We start from the raw sequence: 25,139 nt of genomic DNA on the forward strand, positions 1-25,139 counted from the left end.
AACACTGACTAATCTTTGTTGTGCAAGTGTAGCAGGGGACAGTTTAACAGTTAACAACCAGCTGCTCTGTACAAGTCTGAGAAAGTTGCACCATCCTCAACGTCTTGTCATTAACTCACTTCAATGCTCCACGCCTGCCAAAAAAAAGCCAACAAACAAACCAAAAAAATAAGGCTAAAACAGAAAAGCTACAATTATATGGATATTTTTCTGTATAGAAATGTCTCATTTTAGTTCCAATATTTCTATGTGGTTTGGCAACCCAGCTTGGGGAGTGAACCTCCTCGTTCCAAATAGCACACGAACCGGAGTTAACTCAAAGCCAAATTAGCACTTTTAATCAAACATAAATTATATCACTATTAAAACAAACAAAAAAACAGCTTTTGCGGAATCCACAGTCTTGTTCCTCCGGGTGGAATCACGTCACCCACGGAGACTGGTCTCTCCTTACATGCGAACCAGGCGAGCCCTGAATGAGTGTGGAAGCATGCATTTTAAAGCATGCTTCCTCACCTGCTCCTCAGGTGCTCCGCATTTCAATAATTGGCTGGCACCAATGCTCTTACTGGCGCCATCTGATGGAAATCTGTGGTACACCGCCTCCACAACCTGCCCCCCGGGCCTCCAGGGGCGCTGTGCAGGAGACGGGTTGCCACAGTGGACAAACAATTCTGAAAAACGTCCCATTTGACAAAGTGGCAGGCCAAGCATGGACATGTGTAGTGAATCTTTATATCTGGTACCAAATGAGAAGTCTCACAGCACATAGCAAAGCCTGCATACGCAAAGAACAAAACGCAAGAATAAATAATAAAATAAGAGCATTCGATAACAGTGAGGACAGCAGCTCAGTTACTCAGTATTAATGAGTTTTTCTATTTTCTATCATACTTTCTTTAAATATAAATGAATGCTGTTGATAAGTATCTTAAATTTCATCACCCAGAGACCAACTTCATACAAACAGACACACCCAGAGTACACACGATGGCTAAATAAATAGCGTGCGTATGCCAACATAGTCACACAGGTGGGGATGGGTAGGGTAGGGTTTTGCTGTGCAGGGTTACTATCAGTGGCTGCTCGGTTTCACGCCCGGTATCACCATACATAAACCAAATGGGCGTCCTCCATCAGAAGGGAATATTGTGAATCCCTCAAAGTGATACTGACCTTCGTGGTAACAATGGCCTGATCCATAACCCAGTTTTGGCCCTTTTCTGCACAGGTTGTCTTCACCGGAAGCCATTGCTCCACTGTAATAGCCCGTTTAGTTTTTTTTTTCTAAATGGACCATTTAAACCACACAGGGAGAGAAAACAGGATGACGCATGGAGATGTTCAAAATCCACAAACCCTGTGCTGTGTGAAAGAAATACCACCACCAAATTTGACTGACCATTAATTTTTCAGTATTGGACTGAGGCGAAGCAAAATATCCCAATACAGCAAAACAAAGTCCAACAGAGAGGAATATGCAGCACCGTTGTTGTTCGGAGGCTGGTTAGAGCTATGGAGCTGGAGTTCCTGAAGGTCACACCTGACCAAACTACTTTACTATGGTAAACCCATTCAATTGAAGACTTGATCAATATTTTTACTGTTACTTTTTATTTATATTAGAAAGAATGTGCCTCTTTCGGAAAAAAAATACGCAGTGCCAGTTTAAATATAAAAGATTTGTGGCAAATTGCACTAGTCCACTCGGATCAGGAGACAAACAGTATATATGGCAGCTGTTAATGATTGGGCATTGATTAACACTAGAAATATAGAACACAGTAGAACATACAACAAGGCATGCACACTTTGGGGGTGCTGTATATATATACATATATATGTATATATATATATGCATATATTTACATAGATATATATATTTATATGTATATAGATATATAAAAAAATAACTGACTGCATTTTTTTGGCTAAATCTGCCGTAGGTCAATGTTATTTTAAATATTCAGCAATTGTTTTAGATTTTTATCAGCAAGTGAGAAAACGATGTAATCCGTTTCACAACGTATAATTAGGCAAATTAATGTTTGTTTTTTGGCACACTGATAATAACACTTTTATTGTAAAACTGTTAAGTGTAGCTTTTTACAAATATAAATTCCGCAGCGGGTAATGATTGACAATTCATCAAATATTGATTTACAATGTCTAGTTGCTCGCATGATTCGAGTGGAAGAGAAAAAAATGGCACAACAGTTTGGCGATGAACTCGCTGTGAAGACCTGGCTCTATTTTGCACAGTGTAGAAATAAACATTGCAGTATAATGACATATAATTAGTTCTCCTGATGTGGAACGGAACCAAATCTACCCGTCATTGATACTGTCATTTAATTCTCTTAAAAAATAACATCATACAGACATCACAATCAACATCAACCTTGGGGAGTGCTTCTCGTTTTTCCATTTGCGTTTAATTTTCACAATGTAATAGTGGTGTTTGAAAATTGCTGGTTTAGTTGTCTAACACAGGAATGTCACAACTTTATCTTCTTCTGGAGAGTTCTGGAGGTACAGCCTAGTCGATGGATTCAGATCTAAAGTTTAGAAAAATGACCTTGCAGAGTTGCATATGAGCACTAACACACAAATTCATACGCAATCGACCACTCGTTTTTCTTATGTATATATTAATATATATCTATATATATCCGTAGCATTACGAGGTGGCAAACACACTCTCAATAACACCTCGTCGCATGATGTGACACACATTTACAAATTATTCTTAAAAGAAGGATATCTTGTCCTTTGTAGAGCTACCCTGTGTGGGGCGAGCCAGAATGTAGACGCCATATTTCTATACAGTAAAACAGGACAAACGAGGAACGCAACAACGATGAAACCAAAAGAAACGGACGATTTGAATCCTAAAGGAAGGGGCTGGGCGGACGGGAGGTCTCATCCTTTGTGTTTTCTCGACCAGGAGCTCGCCATCCGTCTCCCCACTCAGCACTACACAGTAGTTTCATTCTTCCAGGGCCCGGTGCGTATATTGCCGGTGCCGTCCGAGGCGAACAGCAGCCCCTCGTGCAGCCCCCCCTTCAGGATGCCGTTCTGGTTGGGGGGGTTCTGGGGGAAGGACTGTCTGCGCGGGGGCGCGTGCCTCTCCAGGTGCTGCTGCTGCTGCTGGTGCGCCGGCGGCGGCATCAGGTCGTCCTCCGCCATTTTGCCGCAGCCGCACAGGAAGGTGCCGGCCGTGTCGCCGGCCTCCGCGTGGCACATGGCCGGGAAAAGGTCTGCCTTGGCGCAGCAGATGTGCCGGTGGCACGGGTTGTGGCACGACAGCGCCTCGTGCGCTGAAGCGGCGGCGGCGGCGGCGGCGTGGCACGCGTGGGGGCCCTCCAGGGGGCCCTCCAGGGCCAGGTGGGGGCAGACGTGCACGTGGCGCTCGTGTGTGCTGTGGGGACTGTCGGTGTGCGAGCTGTGCACGCTGCCTCCGTCCACGCTGGAGGGAATGTGATAGGCGTACTCCTTGTCGCCGGCTGCCGCCCCGGCCTGGTGGCGCCCGAACGGGCGGCCCTTAGTCCTGGAGCCGCTCTTGAGGCAGGGGTGCAGGTGGATGCCCGGCCGGTAGCCCTCGGGGTCGGCGTGCAGCAGCACGTGCGTGGGAGCCGGCTCCTCCTCGCACAGCTGCTGGCTGTGCAGGGCGGCGCAGCAGGGGACCGCCACGGGGGCCAGGCACGTCACGTGGTTCTGCGCCGCCGGCAGGGCGTGCGGACAGTGGCCGCAGCCCAGCAGGGCCTTGCCCGGGCACGCCGCGTCGTGGTGACAATGTTTATGGCCGTGCCCGTGCCCCGGGGTGTCCCCGTTTACGTTGGCCACCTTCGGCCTCGCCTGACCGCACGACCCCCGGCCGGGGCCTCCTCCTCCTCCGACGCCGCCGCCGCCGTTGTTGTTGCCACGGTGACCGGGGCAGCAGGAGCACCAGCAGTGCCAGACGTCGTCGCGCTTGGCGCAGTGGTGGATGAGGATGAAGAGGCCCAGGGTGACGGAGAAGGCGCCGTACAGGCAGCTGAAGATCATGTCCAGGAAGTGGCCCTGGGACACGGCCAGCGCGCCGAACGTCCAGGTGGCCAGGAAGAGGAAGAGGGTGAAGGCGGCGGCACGCAGCTGGGCCTTGAAGGAGTGCTCGTTGGCCAGCAGCGCCGGGTTGATGGGGATGCCGGGGCAGCCGGCGGGACAGTGGCCCCCCCCCCCCGCCGGGCCCCGCCCCCGCGCCGCCCGGGGCCCCCGGCTCAGCCCCCTGGTGGCAGTGGGTGGGCATGTCGACGGCGGCCAGCCGCCGCTGTTCCTCCGACAGCCTCTTGAGCTCGTACTTCCTCTCGGGGTGCTGGCGGAGCACGATGAAGGTGCACAGGAAGTAGACACACGTCACCAGGACGATGAGCGCCACCGGGCCGAAGAAGGCGCCCAGGCTCGGCTCCCAGGCCATCCAGCAGCTGTGGGCGGCAGGCAGGCACACAAACAGACACACCCATGCAAACACACACACAAACATACAGAGAGACACACACACACACACACACAGTCATGCAAACAAAACACACACACACAAACAGACACACCCATGCAAACACACAGCCACACCCACAAACATACAGAGAGACACACACACACACACACACAGTCATGCAAACAAAACACACACACACACAAACAGACACACAAGCACACGAAAAGTCAAGATTTGTACAAGATTAACAACACAGGACAAAGAGCTATTCAACCGACGTTACATGTTGCACATGTACAAACTTCATCACTACAAGTTGAGTATGTTGGATTTAAAAAGCACATTTTATCTTATACTATGCTATACTACTAATAAATCAAACAACAAGTGCTCATCATTTGCCAACACACCAAAAGGTGTTCCTGGTGTGTACCTTTAATCTAAAAAAAACACCATCATCAAGCTTTTGTGAAATAATTGGATTTGGAATCATGATCGATTTTACTTTGAAGGAAAGGGAGGTGAAGCTAACGAGGTCAGTGCCCTACGGGGAGCATGTGTTGCTCGGTGGAGCAGATGAGAAAGCGCGAGTCGTGGGAGCGGTTTGACCTTGAGACGGCCAGTAAACGCTGGACTTACTACGGCGCCTGCTCTCCGCTGCCATAGTTGTCTATATTGACAGCTGCCGTGACCCCGCAGATGATGATGGGCACCCCACCGCTGATCAAATAAAACCTGAGGGGAGCAAGGGAAACAGAAATAGTACAGGGAGAGAGGGAGAGAGAGAGAGATGAGGGAGCGAAGAGAGATGGCAGGGATAGGGGGAGAGTGAAGACATGGGAAAAGAAATACATTAAAATAGGTGTACACTTATAATTGATATGCATGTTTGTTATTATAAACAGGGAACTAAATGCATACATAGAGAGAGAGAGAGACAGAGACAAAGACAGAGGGCCCTATTTTAATGGTCTGAAACGCAAGTGAGAGCGCAAGTAGCTGTGTGGGCTGTTTACCGGCGCATAAATGACTCTTGCGCCCGGCGCAAATCTAAAAAGGGTTGGTCTGAAGTAGCCTAATTACCCGTAGGTTTGGTTTGGTTGTAACATGTAATAAACCAATGAGAGTGCCATCTCCCATTCCCTTTAAGAACCATGATCGCATTTGAATCTGACGAGTAGATATTTTGACAGCTTGTTTGCACTCTCCGATGAGACAGATGCATGACCACATGAATTTCAAACTTCAAATGGCTCAGTTTATGCCCAAATAATATGGCCTAATTCACACATGGAATAGCGTTTTCTTCCACGACTTCAGAAACACTGATTCCTCAAATAAATTTTGGCAAAGAAAACTTATGATGCGGTAACTGTGGTTCTATTTAACGATATACGCAATACATTAACAAACATCGTTTCTTAACAGTATTGTATGCATTACTGTTATCGACTTGTGTTCCTAATATGCATGTGTCCCCCCGTTAATAAACATTGCCATGGACTGTATTATGCGTTACGTGTTTAGTTTGCGTGTGTTTAAACAGATGGACGCACACACACCCGCCCGCTTTCATTAATTATTTTACACATACGCACACGCGCGCCCACATTCATTCATTCTTTTTAACACTCACTCGCGGTAAAACAATGTTTTCTCACGATCAAATACTCATCAATCCTAAAAGTTATGGGCTTGTACACGATGTCTGTGTCAAGAAAATATGTGTTTGCTGTACGGTGTTTGCAGATGCATTGATTTAAAAGTACAACTTATTACCGCTGTATCAGCTGTTCTTTCCCAAATAATTTACCAAGAATGTGTGGCTAGGTAGATGAGAGAAGCAAAGTGTATGCGCGAGGTGCACAAGCAACATTATGCATGCGCCCTTAAAATAGCATCTGAACAACACGCCACTGACTTTAAACCAGGTATTTCCTGGTTTGTGGCGCAAGGGATTTCTGAAAATGCAAAAAAGCACCAGGGAACGTTTGCGCCAGAACACGACTCCTCCTTTCGCCGAACCGCCCCTTGGGGCGCAAGATCATTCTCTAATTTACCGACGCGTGGCGCAGGAGGAAAAGATCGCTCTGCGCCAGTTGCAAACTAGCAACGACACATGCGCCAGTGAGAAAGTCAATTGCGCCGGATGCAAGCTAGGGACCCTAGTGTTAGCGATCATGGTGAGAAAACTATCGCTTCACCTTCCCGGTTTCCTGAGCTATGATCAGCCTCGGACACAAACACAAACGTGATCTTCGTTTCTGTTGTTGTATTGTGTACTGAGAGCGGAGACGCAGGTCGTAATACTTTCTTGTATGTGGAAACAAACAAGGCTAAAGATATGATTTGAATTCTATAATTAATTTCAACTTTTGACTCCAAATCCTTTGCCTAATACAACATCCGAAACACAATTGTTTCCGAATATCTAATGTTGACTCAATAGTAAACGAGGGTCGTGGAAAATAGGTGATTTGTTCAGGCTTTCTGGTCTCTCAAGAGCTTTACAACAAACTTGACCTCAGGCACAACCAAAAGTTGTGTCAGCAACACTGCTTGAATGACGCCCGCAAGACCCCCCGAAGCGCAACGTAATCTTCGGTGTGACCGTACAGTCCCCCACAGTCAACCCAGGTCTGGTGTTGCGATAGTGCTTTAGCTCATCCTGTGTAGAATTGTTTTCCCTTTATTTTTAATTATACTGTAGGCGTTGCATTTGCAACCAGTTACTCGAGGAAGTAAACATTCATCTTGATTTCTAAATATCTACCTGTGCGGTTGTGTACGTGTATGTGTGTGTGTGTGTGTGTGTGTGTGTGTGTGTGTGTGTCTGTGTTTGTGTGTGTGTGTGTGCCTATGCATGTGTACAAGGGGTTCTTGAACATCTTGAAGTAACAGCTGCAGCCAGAATCTGCTATCAACACTGGGTATATATATTTTTCTCTGACTGTCTCTCGCTGTCTCTCTCTGCCTCTCTCTCTCTCTCTCTCTCTCTCCCTTTCATGCTCTGTCAGCATGCTAACCTTTCCCAACACTCAATCTTCTTCTCTGTCTTGCTCTCTCTTAATCTCACATTCTCTGTCTCCCTGGCCCCCTCTCTCTCCTCTCTCTGCTCATCTCCTCCCCATCACACAGAGAACACTCCCTGTTTCCTAAAATTCAATTACAATCAAGCCGTGTGCCTGGCGGGTTGGCTGGTGGCGGGAGAGGAATACGACGAGGGGGGGAGGGTATCTGGGGTGGGGGGGCCAGGGCTGTCACCGTCTCTGAATGCGGCAGAGGGCTGCGTGTGGGTGGGTATCACCGTCCTGGGGGATACCTCCTCTGGCGGAAAACCCATTTACACACCTGTCAGACGGACGCCGTAAATAGGGAGAGCCAGGCCAATGTTGAGCAACACCCACCCCACCATCCCCTCCACCCTCCCCAACCTAACTCCACCACCCAAGGCGCTCCTGACCCTCACAGCCTCTTTAGGCTTCACACTAGTAACCTCAGTTAACCCACAATGCACCACAGGGCTCGGCAGCGCTAGCACCGCCACTCCAGACCACTCCATTAAAGAGGACCTTCTGTCCCAACCAGGCTTGGCAGGAAGCATACACAGAGTTGGGCTTTATTCTGCATTTTCTTGGAAACCAAGCTAAGCAGCAACAATCATCCAATATAAATAGTCCCTGAAGTGGCTTTTAGCGAGTAGATAATAGCTACATCCCCTCTCCTGTCCTCAGCTCCGCCTAAGGGGATGCACTGTCCTCAGTTCTGCCCTTCCTGGCTGGTGTTTGGGCCTGGTACAACAGGGTGTAGGAAACTATGTGGGACAGAGGGCTGATGCCAGAATACTATAGTTAAGGAGTGATTCACAACTGTGCTGACATGGTATTGTAATAAGCCAGAAAGAAAGAAAAACTATCTATGGTTAATTCAGAGTTTTATACTTTTTATAGCCCAATAGTGCAGCTGGTATATAGCTTGAATCTTTGTGGAGATTTGTGATTTTAATCTCATAATTCCATGGGGACGCAGTAGGGATGTGCATCCCTCCATTCAAGCCCGATATGATACAGCAACCACAGTTTTCGTTTGAGGCGAACCCGTGCGATTCGATATGAAAATGTATGTGTTTCAGTTCAATGCGATGAGTTTCGCTTTGATTCGATCCGATTCAATACAGTTATAGTTGTTAGTGATATCATTTATTTATTTAGGCAGAAAAAATATATTGTCGGCAGACAGTATTCAGGCACGCTGAATAAATTAAATCCAGCAATCAAAGTAACACTCAACATTTGGCAAGTAAGCCTACTGACGGGTCAAACAGCACTGTTACAGTAACAGCACTGTATGATAAATGTCCATAAAAACCAACACGCAATAACAAGTGCTTGTTGCTTTTGTTGAACTTGACAGTGACACATTTTGAAGGCAGACGCTTTAAAAAGACCCAAATTAATTCCTACAAAATGCCAGTGAATCGTTACATTTGAATTGATTCTGTGACCGATACGTGTAACATATGAATTGATCGGGGTCCCGCTAACCGATAAACATAACCATACGCAAACCTACAAAACGGGGAACGTGCATTCTCACTTCCACAGCTGATACATACAATTCAGTCATGGTTGGTTTGGTTTGTCAATACTGTTAAAGGGCAAAAGCACAAAAGTGCATTTGGCATTTTCATGCTAGAAGCAGCATTCAGCCATAGACCCGTTACACAGACCATGGTGGCAGGAATATGCCCTCTTGACATTTTGAAGAAAAAAAACACCTTGAGTACACTAATTGGATTATTCACTCTCGTCAGCTCAGGGGCTACCTGTTATTAAACTCTGTGCTTCTCGTTTCTGTCAACAGATGCTACTAAGCTGCTCAAACACTCTCACACATTCCATTGAATTAGAGACATAAAAACCAGTTTTCATTGCCAGAGAGGGAAATTCAGGTTAAACCAAATTCAATCCAGCCAAAAAGAAATATATACGAAACGTATCGTTTTGCTCAATTTCTTTTGCTTTTAAGCTTAGTTTAAGCTCCCGAATACCCATTTAGACGAATACCCATTAAAGTGAGACACTAAACAGGTGCTTATAATTACGGTGATAACTCTGCTGCTATCGAATCTAAGCACCATTACCCCACTGCAACAGGGCAAGGGTCTCATTCTGGGGAGTGGTGGGTTATTTAGCCTGGCCCACATTGACTAAAGCAAGTTGAACACGCTCGGAGATGCTAACGTTATTGCAGTAATCAGTATCGTCTTCTACAAGGTACAATAGTAGTTGTGGGGAAATCCTTTTTAGCCAATACTGAAACACACCTAATATCTTAAAGGTCCCCTATTTTACCACCGGCTGTGAGGTTTATTAGCCATTACAGGCTATTTGAAAATCAACCCTCTGGTGAGATCACATGTGGGATTGTCCAACCCAGGATGTATGATAGAAAGATCAACCTACCCGCCCTACCAGTGGACTGAACCAACTGGTTGGCTGATCTGTCCATCGCACATCAGATACCTGGACACTCACACTTGTGATGTCACTAGAGGATGGATTAAAAAATGGCCCGTTATGGCTAATCAACACCACACATGTTGGTCAACTAGAGGTCCTATAAAGGGTGGAGTGCTCTGTAGGCCTGGGTCTGTTTCGATGACAAAGAGGGGGTGGGGGGGAAACATTTTGTATTGATATTGAAATATTGCACTCAAGATGTCGGGCACGCGTCAGCCTTCGGGGATTTGTGACAGCGAGTTAATCGGATGAGTGGAGGTGCTCAAACCTCCTGGTTCGATACGGCACAGATTTCAGGCCAAAGGTCGGCGGGACGGGCCAGATTGCTTTATTCGGCTGACAGGCCAATATACCTCCGTCACGTAGCTGACGGAGGGCTATGTCCGGGGGGGTGGGTGGGGCTGGAGGATGGAGGGCTGGTGTTGCTGTGGGTGGTGGAGGAGTGGTGGCGGTGGCGGTGGCGGGATGGAAATGGATGTGGAGGTTGTGTCGGCGGTGGGTGGGTGGGTGGGGTTGAAAGAGGAGAGGGTGATTTTGAGCAGAGGAGAAATTGATTTGTCTCCTGCTGTCTGGATGCGTCTGGCCGTCTGACGGCGGGCATTACAGTCAATCACTGTAACGGTGCGACTGGACCGTCGCATCGCCCCCCCCCCCCCCACCCCCCCTGTCTGCCTACAGCCTGAGCGGAAGAGCGCACACACACACATTATCTTATTCCCACGTGCGAGGGGTGACCAGTTATCCTCCTCCTCGACAAGATCCAGATGGCAGGGGTGGGGAAAGGGGCGAGAATGGGGTGTCTGAGGATATGCCTGGGAGAAGAGGCCTTGGTACTTGGGGGGAAGGAGGGACGGGAACTTAGAGACTAATGCTTGAGGCCTTTCACGTTCAGCTGAATAGCAAGAGATGAACCACCATAGAGTCTAATAATATTCATATATTGCAACAACACAATCCCTACACAATTATTCACTCGCATGCCAAAGTTATTGTCAACAATCCAGTTGAAAATATACAGAAAGATCCAGTTTAATGGCTTCAAGGAAAACGATTTAGACCGATAAGTATCCTGCTGTACCACATATTTGACCTCCCTCCAGGCAGTGCACATCCCTGAGCACCAACACAGCCTAGCAACACAAAGGTCCTTCCTTAAATGCTATTACACTGGCCCACAACCAATCAGAAACGCCCCCAGATGTTCCCTGGTGAATGGTTGCGTCGGACATAGCTCATACACACACACACTATATAGTATAATTTTACTAGCATTCAAGTGTACGTGCTCCGTGTGTGAGTGCCGAACATCTGTTTCAATGAGATTGACATTAGAAAGCACATGCTGCCAAATGTGGTTTGGCAGAAGTGAACTTAATAAGAGGGGAAATAAGCCCCACGACACAGCCCCCTCAGCTAGCTTGCGCGCACTACCTCTGTGAAAGATGCCTGTCTGTTTAGGGCATAATAATGATGAATAACCTTGGCTTGTAAACACTTGCTGAATGCATAAGTGAATTAGAAGCAATCCCATCGCACACGCCTGAAAATGAAACGAACGAAACAAAACAACAGCGGCTGCTGTCTCATTTGTAACAGCATTCCAAAGGTGTTGTTGTTCAGCTCCGTGTAAATCTCCTATTTTTCCACGAACACACACACACACACAGACGCACCTCACACGCTAACCGGAGGAGCAAGCGGGGGTGGGGAGGGCGCCGATAAGCCGAGGTGCTTCTGATAAGCATCGGCAGCGTGCGTTCACGTCGTGCTTGACTTTAATTTAAAAAGCTCATTTACATATTGACAAACAATGATATATATATATATATATATATATATATATATATATATATATATATATATATATATATATATATATATATACCCCTGGACAGATGCTAGTCAACGGCAACGACGGCTCCCTCCCTCATACCACTGCCGTTGCCAAGCAGCACCCTCCACCTTGAATATCACCTCTGAGGCACGTGAGACAATCCAGGAGTGAATGAGACTTCATTCAGGAATTAAAGCTGATTAATACGAAGGCATCCCCCCCCCCCCCCCCCCCCCCGCCCCCGTCTGCATCCATCCCACTCCTTTTCACAAAACTTCCAGACATTGTTTGCTCAAAGAAATGGAGCCAAGAGCGGGCTAAACAGGGAATTGTCTGACATTAACGTCAACATAGCGTGAGGCCCAGACCGAGTTAACGAGGCCAGAGAATGTCTCTGCGGATAAACCTTCCAATAAGTCACCCGAGCGCAGGGCTCGTCACGGGCCTCGTTCAAAACACACGAAAAATGAGGCCCCAACAGCACCACAGAAATGACGGGAATAAATAAATTGTCAATAAGCGCACTTCGGCAAACGTATTGCTTTTGACACTTTAATTACACAGAGAAAATAGAAAAGCGCCCACATGTAGATAATGCAAAACATACTCTGCTCCTGTTGTGCTGCAATTTGAGAAGGAAAACAAATCTACCGATCCCAGTGTTTTAGATTCAATACATGTTGATCCAAATGATCCAAGCTTCAAAAGGAATGGCAAGTGGGAGGTCATACACTGATAATACGTTGATCATACCAAGGCAAAAGCTTGTTCAGAGCTTGTTTTCACACTGCCCTCTATCGAAAAAAGTGTAGATTCATGCTGTGAGCAGTCCTTGACCTCAGAAAGTAGAAACAGAGCAAGCTGTGCTAAACACTGAGTCCTTAAATGGGATACTGGTAAAGCTTGTGCACACGCACAAACACACACACACACACACACACACACACACACACAAACACCCACACACACACACACACGTGCAGACCCATTATCTACCATCTGCCATGCTGGATCAGACTGGTGGTGGTGTTAGTGTCCGTGTGTGTGTGTGTGTGTGTGTGTGTGTGTGTGTGTGTGTGTGTGTGTGTGTTTGTGTCTGACTCTGTGTGTGGTCGTTAGGACGGTGGTGCTGACCTAAGGAGGGGCTGGCGGGAGCGAGCGGGGGGCGGGGCTCCGTCCTGGCTCTGGGGGGGCTTCTTGGTCACCTGCGTGTAGATGTTCCTGGCCGTCACCCCCAGCCATAGCATGGTGGAGAGGGTGGAGTAGTGGAGTGCCACGCCCACCTGGGGACACACAGGAGACACAGGTTACCATGTGATCTCCAGCCAATCACACACTCGCGGCTGGGATGGGTTGTTGCCCCCCAGGGATACAACTCATCATCCAGATTATTTTCATTTTTGATTTATCAATCCTTTTTTTTGGATTGATTAATAATGGAGTCTATAAAAAAAAGGGCAAATGCCCACCATAGACATGAACATAGATTCAAAATTTAGTTATATCACAGAAAGTCAGTCAAATATTAGAATTTCAAATAACACTAATATTATCATTTGTTGGATCCAGAGAGAAGAAGGAGAATGTGTGAAACAATAAGTACAAGGTACAGTCTGTCAGAACGATGTGGGTTGTATGCCCCGTTTTAAGGTCCCTTAAGGGCCTCAGGGTGTGTGACGCCCTTTCACACGTTTATTTATCAGGGTCAAGGGTGCCACCAGATCTCATCTCTAATGCATTCGTGGTGAGGCCCTCTGAGACTGTTGATACGGACCACAGTAGCTCTCGGCAGCACTGCCTGTGTATTCCTCGTATTGTTGGTGTGTTGTCTCGCCATCTGTGCTGCGGAGACAGTTCCACCCCACATCCCACTTGATCAGGCTCGTTGCGGCTGGGCGAGGAGCAGCTCACCAAATGCTCCGCCGCCGCTAACGCAATCAATGTCACTCCAAGGACGCGAAACTACCTGTATTTATTTTATTATTTACTGTTTGATGCCTCAGGCTACGTTTTTTTTACCCATCCCACACTCTTCCCTAAAATGCACTAAAATAGGAGAAAGACAGTTTTCAAAATAAAATAAGAAGGTTGCCAGTGAAGTATATCAAGGGGAGAAGCGGGTTTCTCTGGGATAAGAGCAAAGCCCTGTTGTTGCAGCGGAGGGAAGAGAGCCTATGTTATCTGTCAGTTGGAGGACACGACGTGCAGGTGACGAATACCAAATGACAACAGGAATGGCAGTTCCGTCGACGCCTCGGCAGTACAGCATGTACTGGTATACACTTAAACCCCACATAAAACAGGCCTCTTTTTTCTGCCTTGGCGCTTTAACATTCATGACTTGTGTTTCCCTGAGGTAGACTGAGAACGAGGGGGTCGGGTGGAGGAGGGCGGGGGGGGGGGGGGCAGACTTTAGTCAGGTGGTTAGACTCAAACTGCGTGAATGTTTGCTCAAAGCTCAACGTTGCAAGGGAATAGGATTTGAAAAACGTTCATAGATTTAAAATGCGCCAACATCATTTCTTTTCGGAGCAATCAGCACAGATAAATCTTACAGACACCGAATACAATAATTCTCCCTGGTCTGCCTGCATGGAAAAAGAGTCCAGATGTGTCTCTCTGTCTATCTTTAATGGTTACAAACAGGGAGAAGGGAGAGCAAGAAAGAAAGAGAGAGAGCGAGAGAGAGAGAGAGAGAGAGAGAGAGAGAGAGAGAGAGAGAGAGAGAGAGAGAGAGAGAGAGAGAGAGAGAGAGAGAGAGACACACACACATAGACAGGCAGATAGAGATGGGCGATATGGCCTAAAATCCATATTGCGATATACATTGCAGCCTCTTGCGATAACGATATATATCACGATATAAAATCATAAAATAACCGTTTCAGAACAGGTTACATAGACCCTAAAGAAAGCCAAACTGCTAAATGTATTTAAAAAAAAGAGAAATGTAGTATGTCATTTCGAGAACATTTATTGTGAAACACTGTAATCATACAACATAATGTTGCAGATAAATAAAATTAGTATTGGGTTTCTTTCCTTTAGTGCAAACCATTCTAAAAGGCACTACACTTAGTTTAAGTCCTTGGTTCTTAAATGCCACCCAAGATGCAGAGAACAGGAAAAACGGGTGTCTTTCTAGATAAGGAACAGACACTGTACTGACAATTAGGGATGGGCATGATTAATTGATGATCGATCATTGATTGTTAAGATTTTTGTCGATTACGTGATATTTTTAACCATCAAAAGGAGGTTGACCCAGCCGGAGAGGTGGTCTCGACGTTGCTCAACATGGAGCAAAGAGGAGACTGAACGTCTTTTGGATATTTGGGTCCGATATCCAAAAGACATTCCGTCTCCTCTTTGCTCCATGTTGAGCCACCACCCGATGGTCCGACAAAAGCAAGTAAAAAGTATGCTGGAAAACATAACTTAAAAATGCCGATGCATTTAACACATTCCGAGTCAGGATGAGGGAGAAGGAGTTGGGCCAGTCCGCAGATCAAGTCTTTCTAGATAAGGAACAGACACTGTACTGACAATTAGGGATGGGCATGATTAATTGATGATCGATCATTGATTGTTAAGATTTTTGTCGATTACGTGATATTTTTAACCATCAAAAGGAGGTTGACCCAGCCGGAGAGGTGGTCTCGGAGACGTTGCTCAACATGGAGCAAAGAGGAGACTGAACGTCTTTTGGATATTTGGGTCCGATATCCAAAAGACATTCGTCTCCTCTTTGCTCCATGTTGAGCCACCACCCGACGGTCCGACAAAAGCAAGTAAAAAGTATGCTGGAAAACATAACTTAAAAATGCCGATGCATTTAACACATTCCGAGTCAGGATGAGGGAGAAGGAGTTGGGCCAGTCCGCAGATCAATGTATATCACGCTGGATATCCATGGTTGTTGACTTTCACCGGTGCTACCCCCCCCTTTTTCTTTAACGCTTGACAACGCCCCAGACCTTTTTGTCCAATGATTTAACCCATTCAGACCGGATCACGCATCTGTGCGTGTTTACCTTTAAGACCGGATTGCGCATCAATGCGTGTTTACCATTAACCCATTTGTACCGGCTGCGCGGAGCAACATTGTATCTACTAGATACAATGTTGCGCCGCACAGCAGCCGGTACAAATGGGTTAACGTTCTTTGCACACATGCAGGTTTGTTGACGAATTCTGGCACTGTTGCGATAATTGCAATGTGAAAAGGAATTGCACCAAACCAAAAATTAAACATTGTATTTTGCGTCATCAACATGCATTATCGCGATAGAGCGATAGAATTAAAACCTCTATCGTAGGCCATTTTTTTTTATCGTTTATATCGTATATCGTTTATATCGCGCATTACTACAGGCAGACAGACATACCGACACAGATAGAGAGAGAGACAGAAAGAGAGAGAGAGAGAGAGAGAGAGAGAGAGAGACCGAAAAATGAAACCGAAAATGACTCAATGACCAAACATGCCCACAGGGAAAGGATGATACGGGCATTACCTCAATGGAAGGGTAGTCGTATCCCGCGCTAGCCAGCATTTATTGGGTTATTATATTTTTGTCGATGACAATTCATAAGACTCTTTGCAAAGGAGGATTTCAACGTGTACCTAAACAAACCAGCTTAGTACTTCACCTTCTAAACGTTATGATTGGAGGCTCAAGTCCTGGGATGGGGCCAGCGGTGAGCGATGTTGTTGGCCAGCATGCTGGGAGTGGTGTTTGTATAATATGTGCAAGATACTTAAAGACGCATTCATCTTTCTCTGACCTCTAGGGGGCAGACTGTACACTCGACCGGTTGCTCGTTTCACTTCTTAATTTGCTTCTTTTGCTGAGCAATCTTATAATTACTCCATGTTTGCTACTGAGGGCTCAATACACTTGTGTATTGGTTCTTGACAATGTATGATATTAATGCACAATAAAACTTCCCATGAGTTTTTGAAAATCTGTTCAATATTTATTGTGAATTTTTGCCAGAAAACAAATGAGTTCCCTTGAGTAGATGTGAATAAATCACATCTAAGAGACTGCCTCCTAGATAAGCTAAAGCACTCTGTCCTACTTCTTATCAACTGGACTTGCTATTAAGCAGTGAAGGCTAAAAGAGTCATCAACAAATATACGAATATTGTGCTCATTTATTTTCTAAGTATCATCCAAGCCTCCTGAGGTGAGTCTGCCTTCTTCACTGTTCATCGTCACTGATGACTCAAACTACAATGGATAACTAGACTCCTGCCTAAGGAGTACATCTTGTCCATTCAGTGGAACATTAACACTCCCCTTCCCCTGTAGCAGGTTCCAGTTGCTCCACAGCCGTTGTCCCTTCAGTATTGAAGCATCAGTAAGCAATAGGTCGCGGTTGCGCTTCAAAGCTACCGGTTTAAAGCCTGAAAGAGTTCAATGTCCTCGAATGTACACATTTTTACCGCAATGCTTACTAGCTATGGTTTCGTAGCCCAGAACCAAAGTAAGGAGGAGCAACGTCATGGACTATAGTATGATCGCAAGCAGGGAAAACATTGTTGCTTGTGATTGTTGTGCGAATGTGTGCTGCCTTATCGTCAGCAGAATAGGTTACGCTGACCCAGACAGTGAATTAGTGTGTAAAGACGGAAGGATGGATACTGGATGGATGGTGGATTGAGGGAGAAAGCTATTTTGAACCCTCTTGTCCTCAGAGCATAATCCCTTAGTAGCTGAGAAGGCCACGGCTCCTCTTGTACCTCAACAGAAAGAAACCAAGGAGCCAGCATACGATAGGACCTCTGCAAATTAGTCATATTTATTGATTTTCTGGGAAATTAAACAGATGCATTATTTCCACTTGTCAGAAGTGATGCCTACATCGCAATGGAATTGAGATTCTAATAATGTGTTTAATTGGAGTATAGAAATTACACACGTCATTATTGTGCACATTTTATACCAATCAATAAGAATGTCAAGTGGAACAGTGGAATGAATTTAATGACTGAATGAGCCGGATATTTTATTAGCCTAATTGCTCATTAGGTTGTCCCAAAGCCATGTCCACAAGGCCATGCAGGCATGCACATGTACAGTTTGCTTGGAGGAAAGCAGCCTTGTCACTACACTATGCAGCTGTTGCTATAACATGACAGCATATACGATCATCGAAATTGATATAGATGTAAGGCAAATTATTAATATGCTGGTCACACAAATTAACGTTTTTCATGCTTTTGTCAATGACAAGCTATCACAAGTCCAACAGCACCATTCTCTCAGTGGGATATTCATTTTCATCATTATATTCATATCTGTAGAGAGGTTCCATTCGCTAAATAATATGCATAAAATGTAAATGTTCATAAGCTCATCAATGCATCTGATTCTATTGATCTCTTAAAAAGCTGATCTCTATTGGCACCTTGCATTGCGCTGCTCTCCCCCCACCACCCAGTTACGTGATGGATCCTGGCCCAGACTAATGGTCGGAATGGAGTCAATGGACTGAAACGTAAATTACAGCAGGTACACCGTTTCTCTATCGCCTGGCCTTTTTCCTAACGTGTGATGTCACGGTGGCACACTAACAGCCGTGCCCGAACCGAAGGCCTCCCTCAGGTACCACAACCCTGCGGGCCGCCGCATAAGAAAGGAGGTCACCTTCGCTGCCTCCATGTTTCACAAAAAAAAATGAACCGCATCTCAGGTTAATTAATGACTGTGTCGTTTTTTCTGCACAGCTGATTGTGTATTCGTGGTCGCCGGGAGAAGGTCAAACAACGGAAACACAAAGGCTGTGGGTGTGAGGGGGCTGTGATCATTTATTAGCCCTGACAGCCTTACATGGCACCTCGCCAAGGAGGGGCCCCAACGACACAGGACAGGAGGCGACAAGATCGACGGGGATGGATAGAGGAGCACAGAGACAGAGATGGAGTGAGTAATGTTAGAGTGAGTACATGAAAATGGTTATAGATTGACGTGAGAAAACATAGGAGGACGCGTCTTAAACAAGGGACGGAGAGAGAGGTCGAGGTTAGGGGGGGATGAGGATGAATGGGTTTGGGGGGGAAATGTGAGGCAGATGAGAACGACACAGAGCCGTGGCGGCCGGATGACTGCGAGGACAATGAGGGAGATCAGGAAGGAGCTGGGATGTGGTGGCTTAACCAGCTGCGAGATCTGCTAAAGCTGTGGCTTCAGATCCCCTCGAAGCCTCCTCTCGGGCAGATCCCTGCATGTGCGCACTGTGAGTGTCGGCGCGTGTTCGTTATTATGCGCACATCTGCGAGTGATGCACTCAAATCCATATGTGTGGATTATCACACGTTTCCTCCAGCGGCTCTGTAATTATCCCAAATTGTGTCTGGTGGGGCCTGCCTGGTCCCCTGTGGATGAGCAGGCAATCTGGGCTGGTGCCCGATTCGGCTGAGAGTTATCACTGTAAGGACTGATTGGGAAGAGGAGGACGGCACCCAACATGCTAAAGTCTCCCCCGGGGACAAAATGAGATAAAGAGCTGTATTTTAAATATAATAGAATACAAAGCCTTTATTGTCATCAGAATACGAGCAAATTAGGAGTTCTACACCTGATCAGTGCATAGAAAGAACCAGGTAGATAGAAGACACAGGGAATCCAAGCCATACAAACAAAACAGCCTGTAGACACACCAACATCCACAGCCGGCAATACAGGCCCGAAAAAAAGAAGTAAACATGATGAATGAAGTAACAGTTGCACTAGAACAAAAGTATCATTGCACCAGCATGAATGTTGTTGCACTAGAATAAATATAATAATCACACAAGATCCTGTTGGTTTGCCCTAAGAAGACAGTCTACATCTTCATATTGCACACGAGGGCCACTCACTGCTTCTTGACATTAAAGGTGCATATGGCCCAGGGAAAGAAACGGTTCTAATGTCATGTACCAGAGGGCAACAGGTCAAACAGGTGAAAAGAGTCCTTAAAGGGCTACACAGAGATATCTGTGAATTTGCGTTTTCCAATTGTAATCAGATGAGTTGTTTAATACAGAATTGGGTTAGCATTTGCTTTGGTTGAGCCGCTTCCATTTCCTTCCAGAGTTACACTAGTCTATCTCCTGGTCATGTGAGGGGAATATTACTTGAATTACCTTCCAAAGACTTCAAATGTGTTCAGAACACTCTCTTATTCACAACAACCGCCAGTTAGCCTACAAAAACACAGATCATTAAGCGCTGTGATTCAGAGGCTACTTTTGATGCACTTCTGCCGCAACAATATCATCATCTGCCTCCGGCTGGTTAGTCTACGCGAGGTAACCTGTCAGCGGGGCGTCACAGGTAGCCTAATGATCAGAGCACCGAAAATATTGCAGTATTATGGCTGTGTTTGTCAACTAACTACAAACAGGCCGCTGCGCATGCTCAAGGACTGAGAAACTGTGCTTCTTCTATTCATACAGCAAAATCCATGGCTGATTGACAACTTAACATAGACAATAGGCGTTTCTCACCACTAGGAATGCAAAGAGCGAACTTTTTTTCCTTGGGGAGAACCTACTTGCTACTCGTACTTGGAAGTATGTGCTTGCAAGGTCATGAGCACACAGAGCGCTATTGACAATCTAAGACGGTGCGTTTCTTGCCGGTATTGTGCAATACCCCTTGGGATTTTCCCCCAAAACAATGAAAACTCAGCTGATTGCTCATCAACTGTACACATAAAATGTAATGTATATATATAATAAAAACAATAACAACTTATACTGCCTCTGTTGTTCAATTTATTACATTTGTTATACAGTTGTTGGCCTGCTTTTCCTCCACCGTTTACTCTGTTAGCTGCAGTGGTCTGTGGGTGTGAGGGGTCTGTGGGGCGAGGGGTCTGTGAGCGCTAGTGGCCGGCTAGCTGGCTAGTTTCTCAACTCCGAAAAAGTTTTTTGGGCTCTTCATAAATTTCCTTAAAACTGCTAACATTCAAAACAATTGATTCCTCGCCTCAACAATAGGCAAAAGTGATTTAGTGATGAAATAGCATGCGTAAATTGAAAAGATATTCCCCCATTGTACTAGTCTGTTACTTGCCGGCCCTTGCTTGAATGCCAAAATAAATGCCGTGTTATCTGTGCTGCCAAGATACCAACCGATCCTTGGTGAAATGGCGAGTGTCGAGAGCACTTCCAGGAATTTATACTGTTCTTGGCGAAATGCAAAATGAAGTTTAGACAAGAACGCAAACGGAGAACGGCCAAACATCAACAGTTACCCTGGGGTCTTAGCAAACGGCCAAATCCTTTAAGAAGGTTTTTGGCTATGCAGAGGCAGCAAGAGCCAGAGAGATCTTCCAGGGACTTGATGGGAGTGTTGATCCCTCTGGAGAGCTCTGTTGTCTGACGCTGAGCAGACAGCGTACCTCCCTGAGATACAGTCCGCCAAGCACTCTCTCGCTGTAGGAGCCGTAGATGGCCCTCCAACAGCTCTTCCTGCAGCTTCGGGTTTTTGCAGAGCAATCTGAGGGAGTGTTCTTGCAGCTGGGCCTTCTTAACAACCGCAGTGGTGTTTGTAGTCGAAGAGAGGCCCCCAGAGTGGCTACCCAGGAATTAGAAGGCGGGGACACCTTCCCACTCAGTCCCTGCTGACGTAGAGCGGGGCCGGGTCCGTGCAGTGCTTCCTGGAGTTCATCATGAGTTCCACTGTTTTCGTGGTGTTCAGCGGCAGGTTGTTGGCTCCACATGGTCCCTCTCTGGACCTTTTCTCTATAGGCCGACTCGTCTCCCCCCGACCACAGTTGTAAAATCGGTGAATTTGATGATAGTGTCGGTGGGGTCGGTTAGAGTGCAGTCATAGGCGTATCCAAGGATGAGTCCATAGAGTAATGGATTCAGCCCTGCCTAGAGCAGATGTTGATCGTGAGGGGGTAGGAGAGTGGGGGCTAAGTCAAATCATTTGTTGGCAGTTAGTGAGGAAGTCCGTTATCGAGGCGCAGGTGGGAACAGGGAGGTCTACGTCAGACTCTACAGAACAGTATGTCTGGAGTGATACTATTGAATGCTGAGCTATAGTCTCTGAGGAGCATCCATACATAGCTCCCCTGGTGGTCTAAGTGCTAAATAAGCAAAGGAGCCCGGGGGGGAAGTGCAGAGCGAAAGGAGTGGAGAATGGCCAGCTAGAGCCCCTGGATGGGCCCTGTGCCAGTGGTTAAGGCAATGTATTGCTAAGTCATCCCTTTTAAACATTCTGCACTTGTATTCTCCTGCAATCAGATAGGAAGCCGCACATCCTGATTCGGTGCGAGGAGGGAGTCGTTCAATGTCTATCCATCTATCAATTGAAACGGTGAGGGCTAATTACCCAGGCTGATCCAGTCTGTCTCTGCCCACGACGGGCCAATAACAAACAAAAACATCATTCATAGTGCCCAGAGCTTATACGGTATAATCCATACGCCAGGTGAGGTTGGCGGTGTGTGGAATGAGAGACAGGCGTCCAGGATGGATAAATGAGAGACCCTACCTCCTACACCAGCCTGGGCCACCAGAAGGGCTCAGTACACAATCAGGTGCTCCGCTGTTGGGCTGCAGGGTGGAACCAGTGCACGGCGAGACACAGAGGACGGCTAAAATGCTTGTGACAGGAATGGCCGAGGTGGCAAAACATTAACCGCCCTGACCCATCGCCGCCTCCCTCCCAGAATGCACTGCAGCGTACAACAGCGAGGTAGTGGAGGGAGGATGATGAGAGGGATTGGGCAAATTAGAGAATGAAAAAAGGGATGGGAGCAAAGGGCTCAGTCTTGGATTCGGGCATCAATCTCTGGCCCACCACATACAGTAAATGGAGTCATGTCGTGTCTGAGTGTACATAGGAGAGTACCGTGTTCCTGTCTGGGGCCTGGGGCAGCGGTCCCCAAACGGCTCCAACTATCAATCTCCCGGAAACCCAACCTGGGCCGCGGACAATGGTTCGCTCTGTTCCTTTATTACAGCTCTTTATCTCGGTCCATTACTCTCTCTACTCTCAGTCCTGCGTTCGTTCTTCTGCCCTCTCTGACGACATGAATACTTTCGTAAACATCAATGCCACTATTCTTTTGATGCACGCAACGAGGGGTCGTCCCGACGCGTAAATATCGCAACGGGTTCCTTTCATGGGTCTCAGCTATTAGTCCATGCTCCAGTTAGCACCGGTCCCATATCTATATATCTATATATATATCCAGCCAGTGGGCAGGAGAGCATATATGTCCAATCTAGCATAGCCTCGTAAATTTCCCCATCCCTCTGTGTCTGCCTCTCTTTCTCACTCATTCCCTTACTCCCTCGATTGCATGTCGCCCTGGGCATGACAGAGAGAGAGAGAAAGAGAGAGAAAGAGAGAGAGAGAGAGAGAAAGAGAGAGAGAGAGAGAGAGAGAGAGAGAGAGACAGAGACAGAGACAGAGAGACATCGAAAGAGAGAGAGGAAGCTACCTTTGTAGACAACAACACCCCTGACAGTTCTGCACACGACCAAGCACAGCCTGGGTAACAATGACTTATCTTACCAAGCATTTAATTTTGAGTAAATTAATTGAATATTTTGTCCACAGAGCGGTATTTTCCTCCTATTCGGCAGTTCCTTCAGTCTTTGTTATTTTAGGGATTACTTTAAGAAAACTCCTACGGCAATTAAATATGCAAAGATGATAGCACTTTATGAGCAGCCTCTGCATCTGAATGGACTACAGACTGTGACACATTACAATGTTTGTGTCCTTGAGATAAAAGCTCAGTGGCCAACGCTATCGCCATTACCAGCCATCCCTGCTGGCTGTTCCTAGAAATGTACCATAGTGTTTGTCCATTTTGAGCAGGGATATCAATGAGCTTAATAAGGGAGGCTACTAAAGCTGCAGCTACTAAAGCATTAACTGGATAGACACAAAGTGTGCGGCAGAGGCAATAAGACAAGATTACAACCCGGTTTCTCCCGCAAAAGGATGACCCTGGCCAATTAGATGCACATTGTCTATATCCCTGTGTGTGGCTATGGCAACCCTCTCCTAATCAAGACACCAGATGCATCTCTGTTGGAAAAAGCCATGACCACAAGGGTATATTCTATCAATATTTTAAATGTCTTACCAGGAGCAACAAGCACGTATTTCCAAGTGTCGAAGGGGAAAACAAAGAGTAAAATATGGGCCAGGGTATCAAAAAAAAATTACATTAGTAGCATAGTCTTTGCTTGGGGCTTGCGGGCATCTACAGTAAAACAGACATTCATGATCAATATTCTGAAGGAAAGGGAAAAAAAAAGCACTACATCAGGACAAATGAAAAGGGAATGCACTTACTGCTTGACAGATGATAGGGTATTTGATTCGATTGATGCCACCGGCAAACACAGCGAAGGTCAGAGCCGTGTGGAAGCAGAAGTTGAGAAGCACGTGCCATCCTTTCCGACTGATGCGGATCGCGCTGCCAAGGAGACAAGCAGAAGACATCAGAACAAAGGAATAGGTAAAAAGCCAAAGAAAATGTTCCCTTTTCCCATCTGTTTTATCGTGGCATTTCACCTCAAGGAAACTGTTCCACGCAACACAGCCAGAGTCGTACTTTGTCTCCTCACTCAGAAGAATAGGATGATAGCCTGGTCGTTAACTGCCTTTCTTTGAAACAAATAGCTTTTTATTACTTAGTCCTGAATGAGGACTTATTTAACATTATTTACCATGCAGAGGTTTTAGAAATAAATCAGAGACCATTTTTGCATTTACTTATTTCAAAGCTGCAGATTTGGCTGAAAATACGTCGTCGACTTTTCAACTTTTCTTTCTAAAATAATAATTGCTTTAATAATGGCTTGCCACAACAACAAAAAAGTACAACAAACTGCAGAAAGTTGCTGAGCAGCATTTGGACGCCTTTGGAGAAGGCGAAGAAAACAAGAATCTAATAATAAACCTAAAATGTTCTTAGCACCATTGTTTCTACCATGTGAGAGAGAGTGCGCAGTGATTCATGGCCAAACACAATGAGAAAATATTGGACAAGCTCAGCGAAGAAATAATAACAGACGACTGGTTTCAGTCGACTGGGTTGATTGAAACATCCACCGAGACCCACCAAACGCCAATCCTCAGTCTGTTAAATATGACACCAGTCAGCCTGCTACTTCACCCTGGGGCACGCCACTGAGGCCCCATTACCTCATTCCATGCAAGCCCACCAAAACAAATAAGAGAGTGAGAGAAAATGTAGGTCAGGTGACAGTAACAGTAACAGTCTCCTACAGTTGGTATCACATCAGCTCCAGTTCTACTTACTAATTCATTTTACA

At 46.2% G+C, this 25,139-nt stretch overlaps 1 protein-coding gene across 1 annotated transcript in view; it reads right to left on the bottom strand.

Annotated features, from left to right (window-relative positions):
• Window positions 1-2,976: 2,976 nt before the first annotated feature.
• The window catches only part of adgra1b (adhesion G protein-coupled receptor A1b), a gene marked incomplete at its 3' end in the record, with an annotated part of 43,861 nt that continues 21,698 nt past the window's right edge, over window positions 2,977-25,139 (bottom strand). Inside the window, 5 exon segments of the mRNA XM_079729089.1 lie at window positions 2,977-4,177; window positions 4,179-4,463; window positions 5,117-5,212; window positions 12,968-13,116; window positions 24,154-24,277. Coding sequence (XP_079585215.1) covers window positions 2,977-4,177; window positions 4,179-4,463; window positions 5,117-5,212; window positions 12,968-13,116; window positions 24,154-24,277 — 1,855 coding nt within the window.

This window comes from Pollachius pollachius (genome assembly GCF_949987615.1).
Source record: "Pollachius pollachius genome assembly, chromosome: 2".
Taxonomy (NCBI): Eukaryota; Metazoa; Chordata; class Actinopteri; order Gadiformes; family Gadidae; genus Pollachius; species Pollachius pollachius.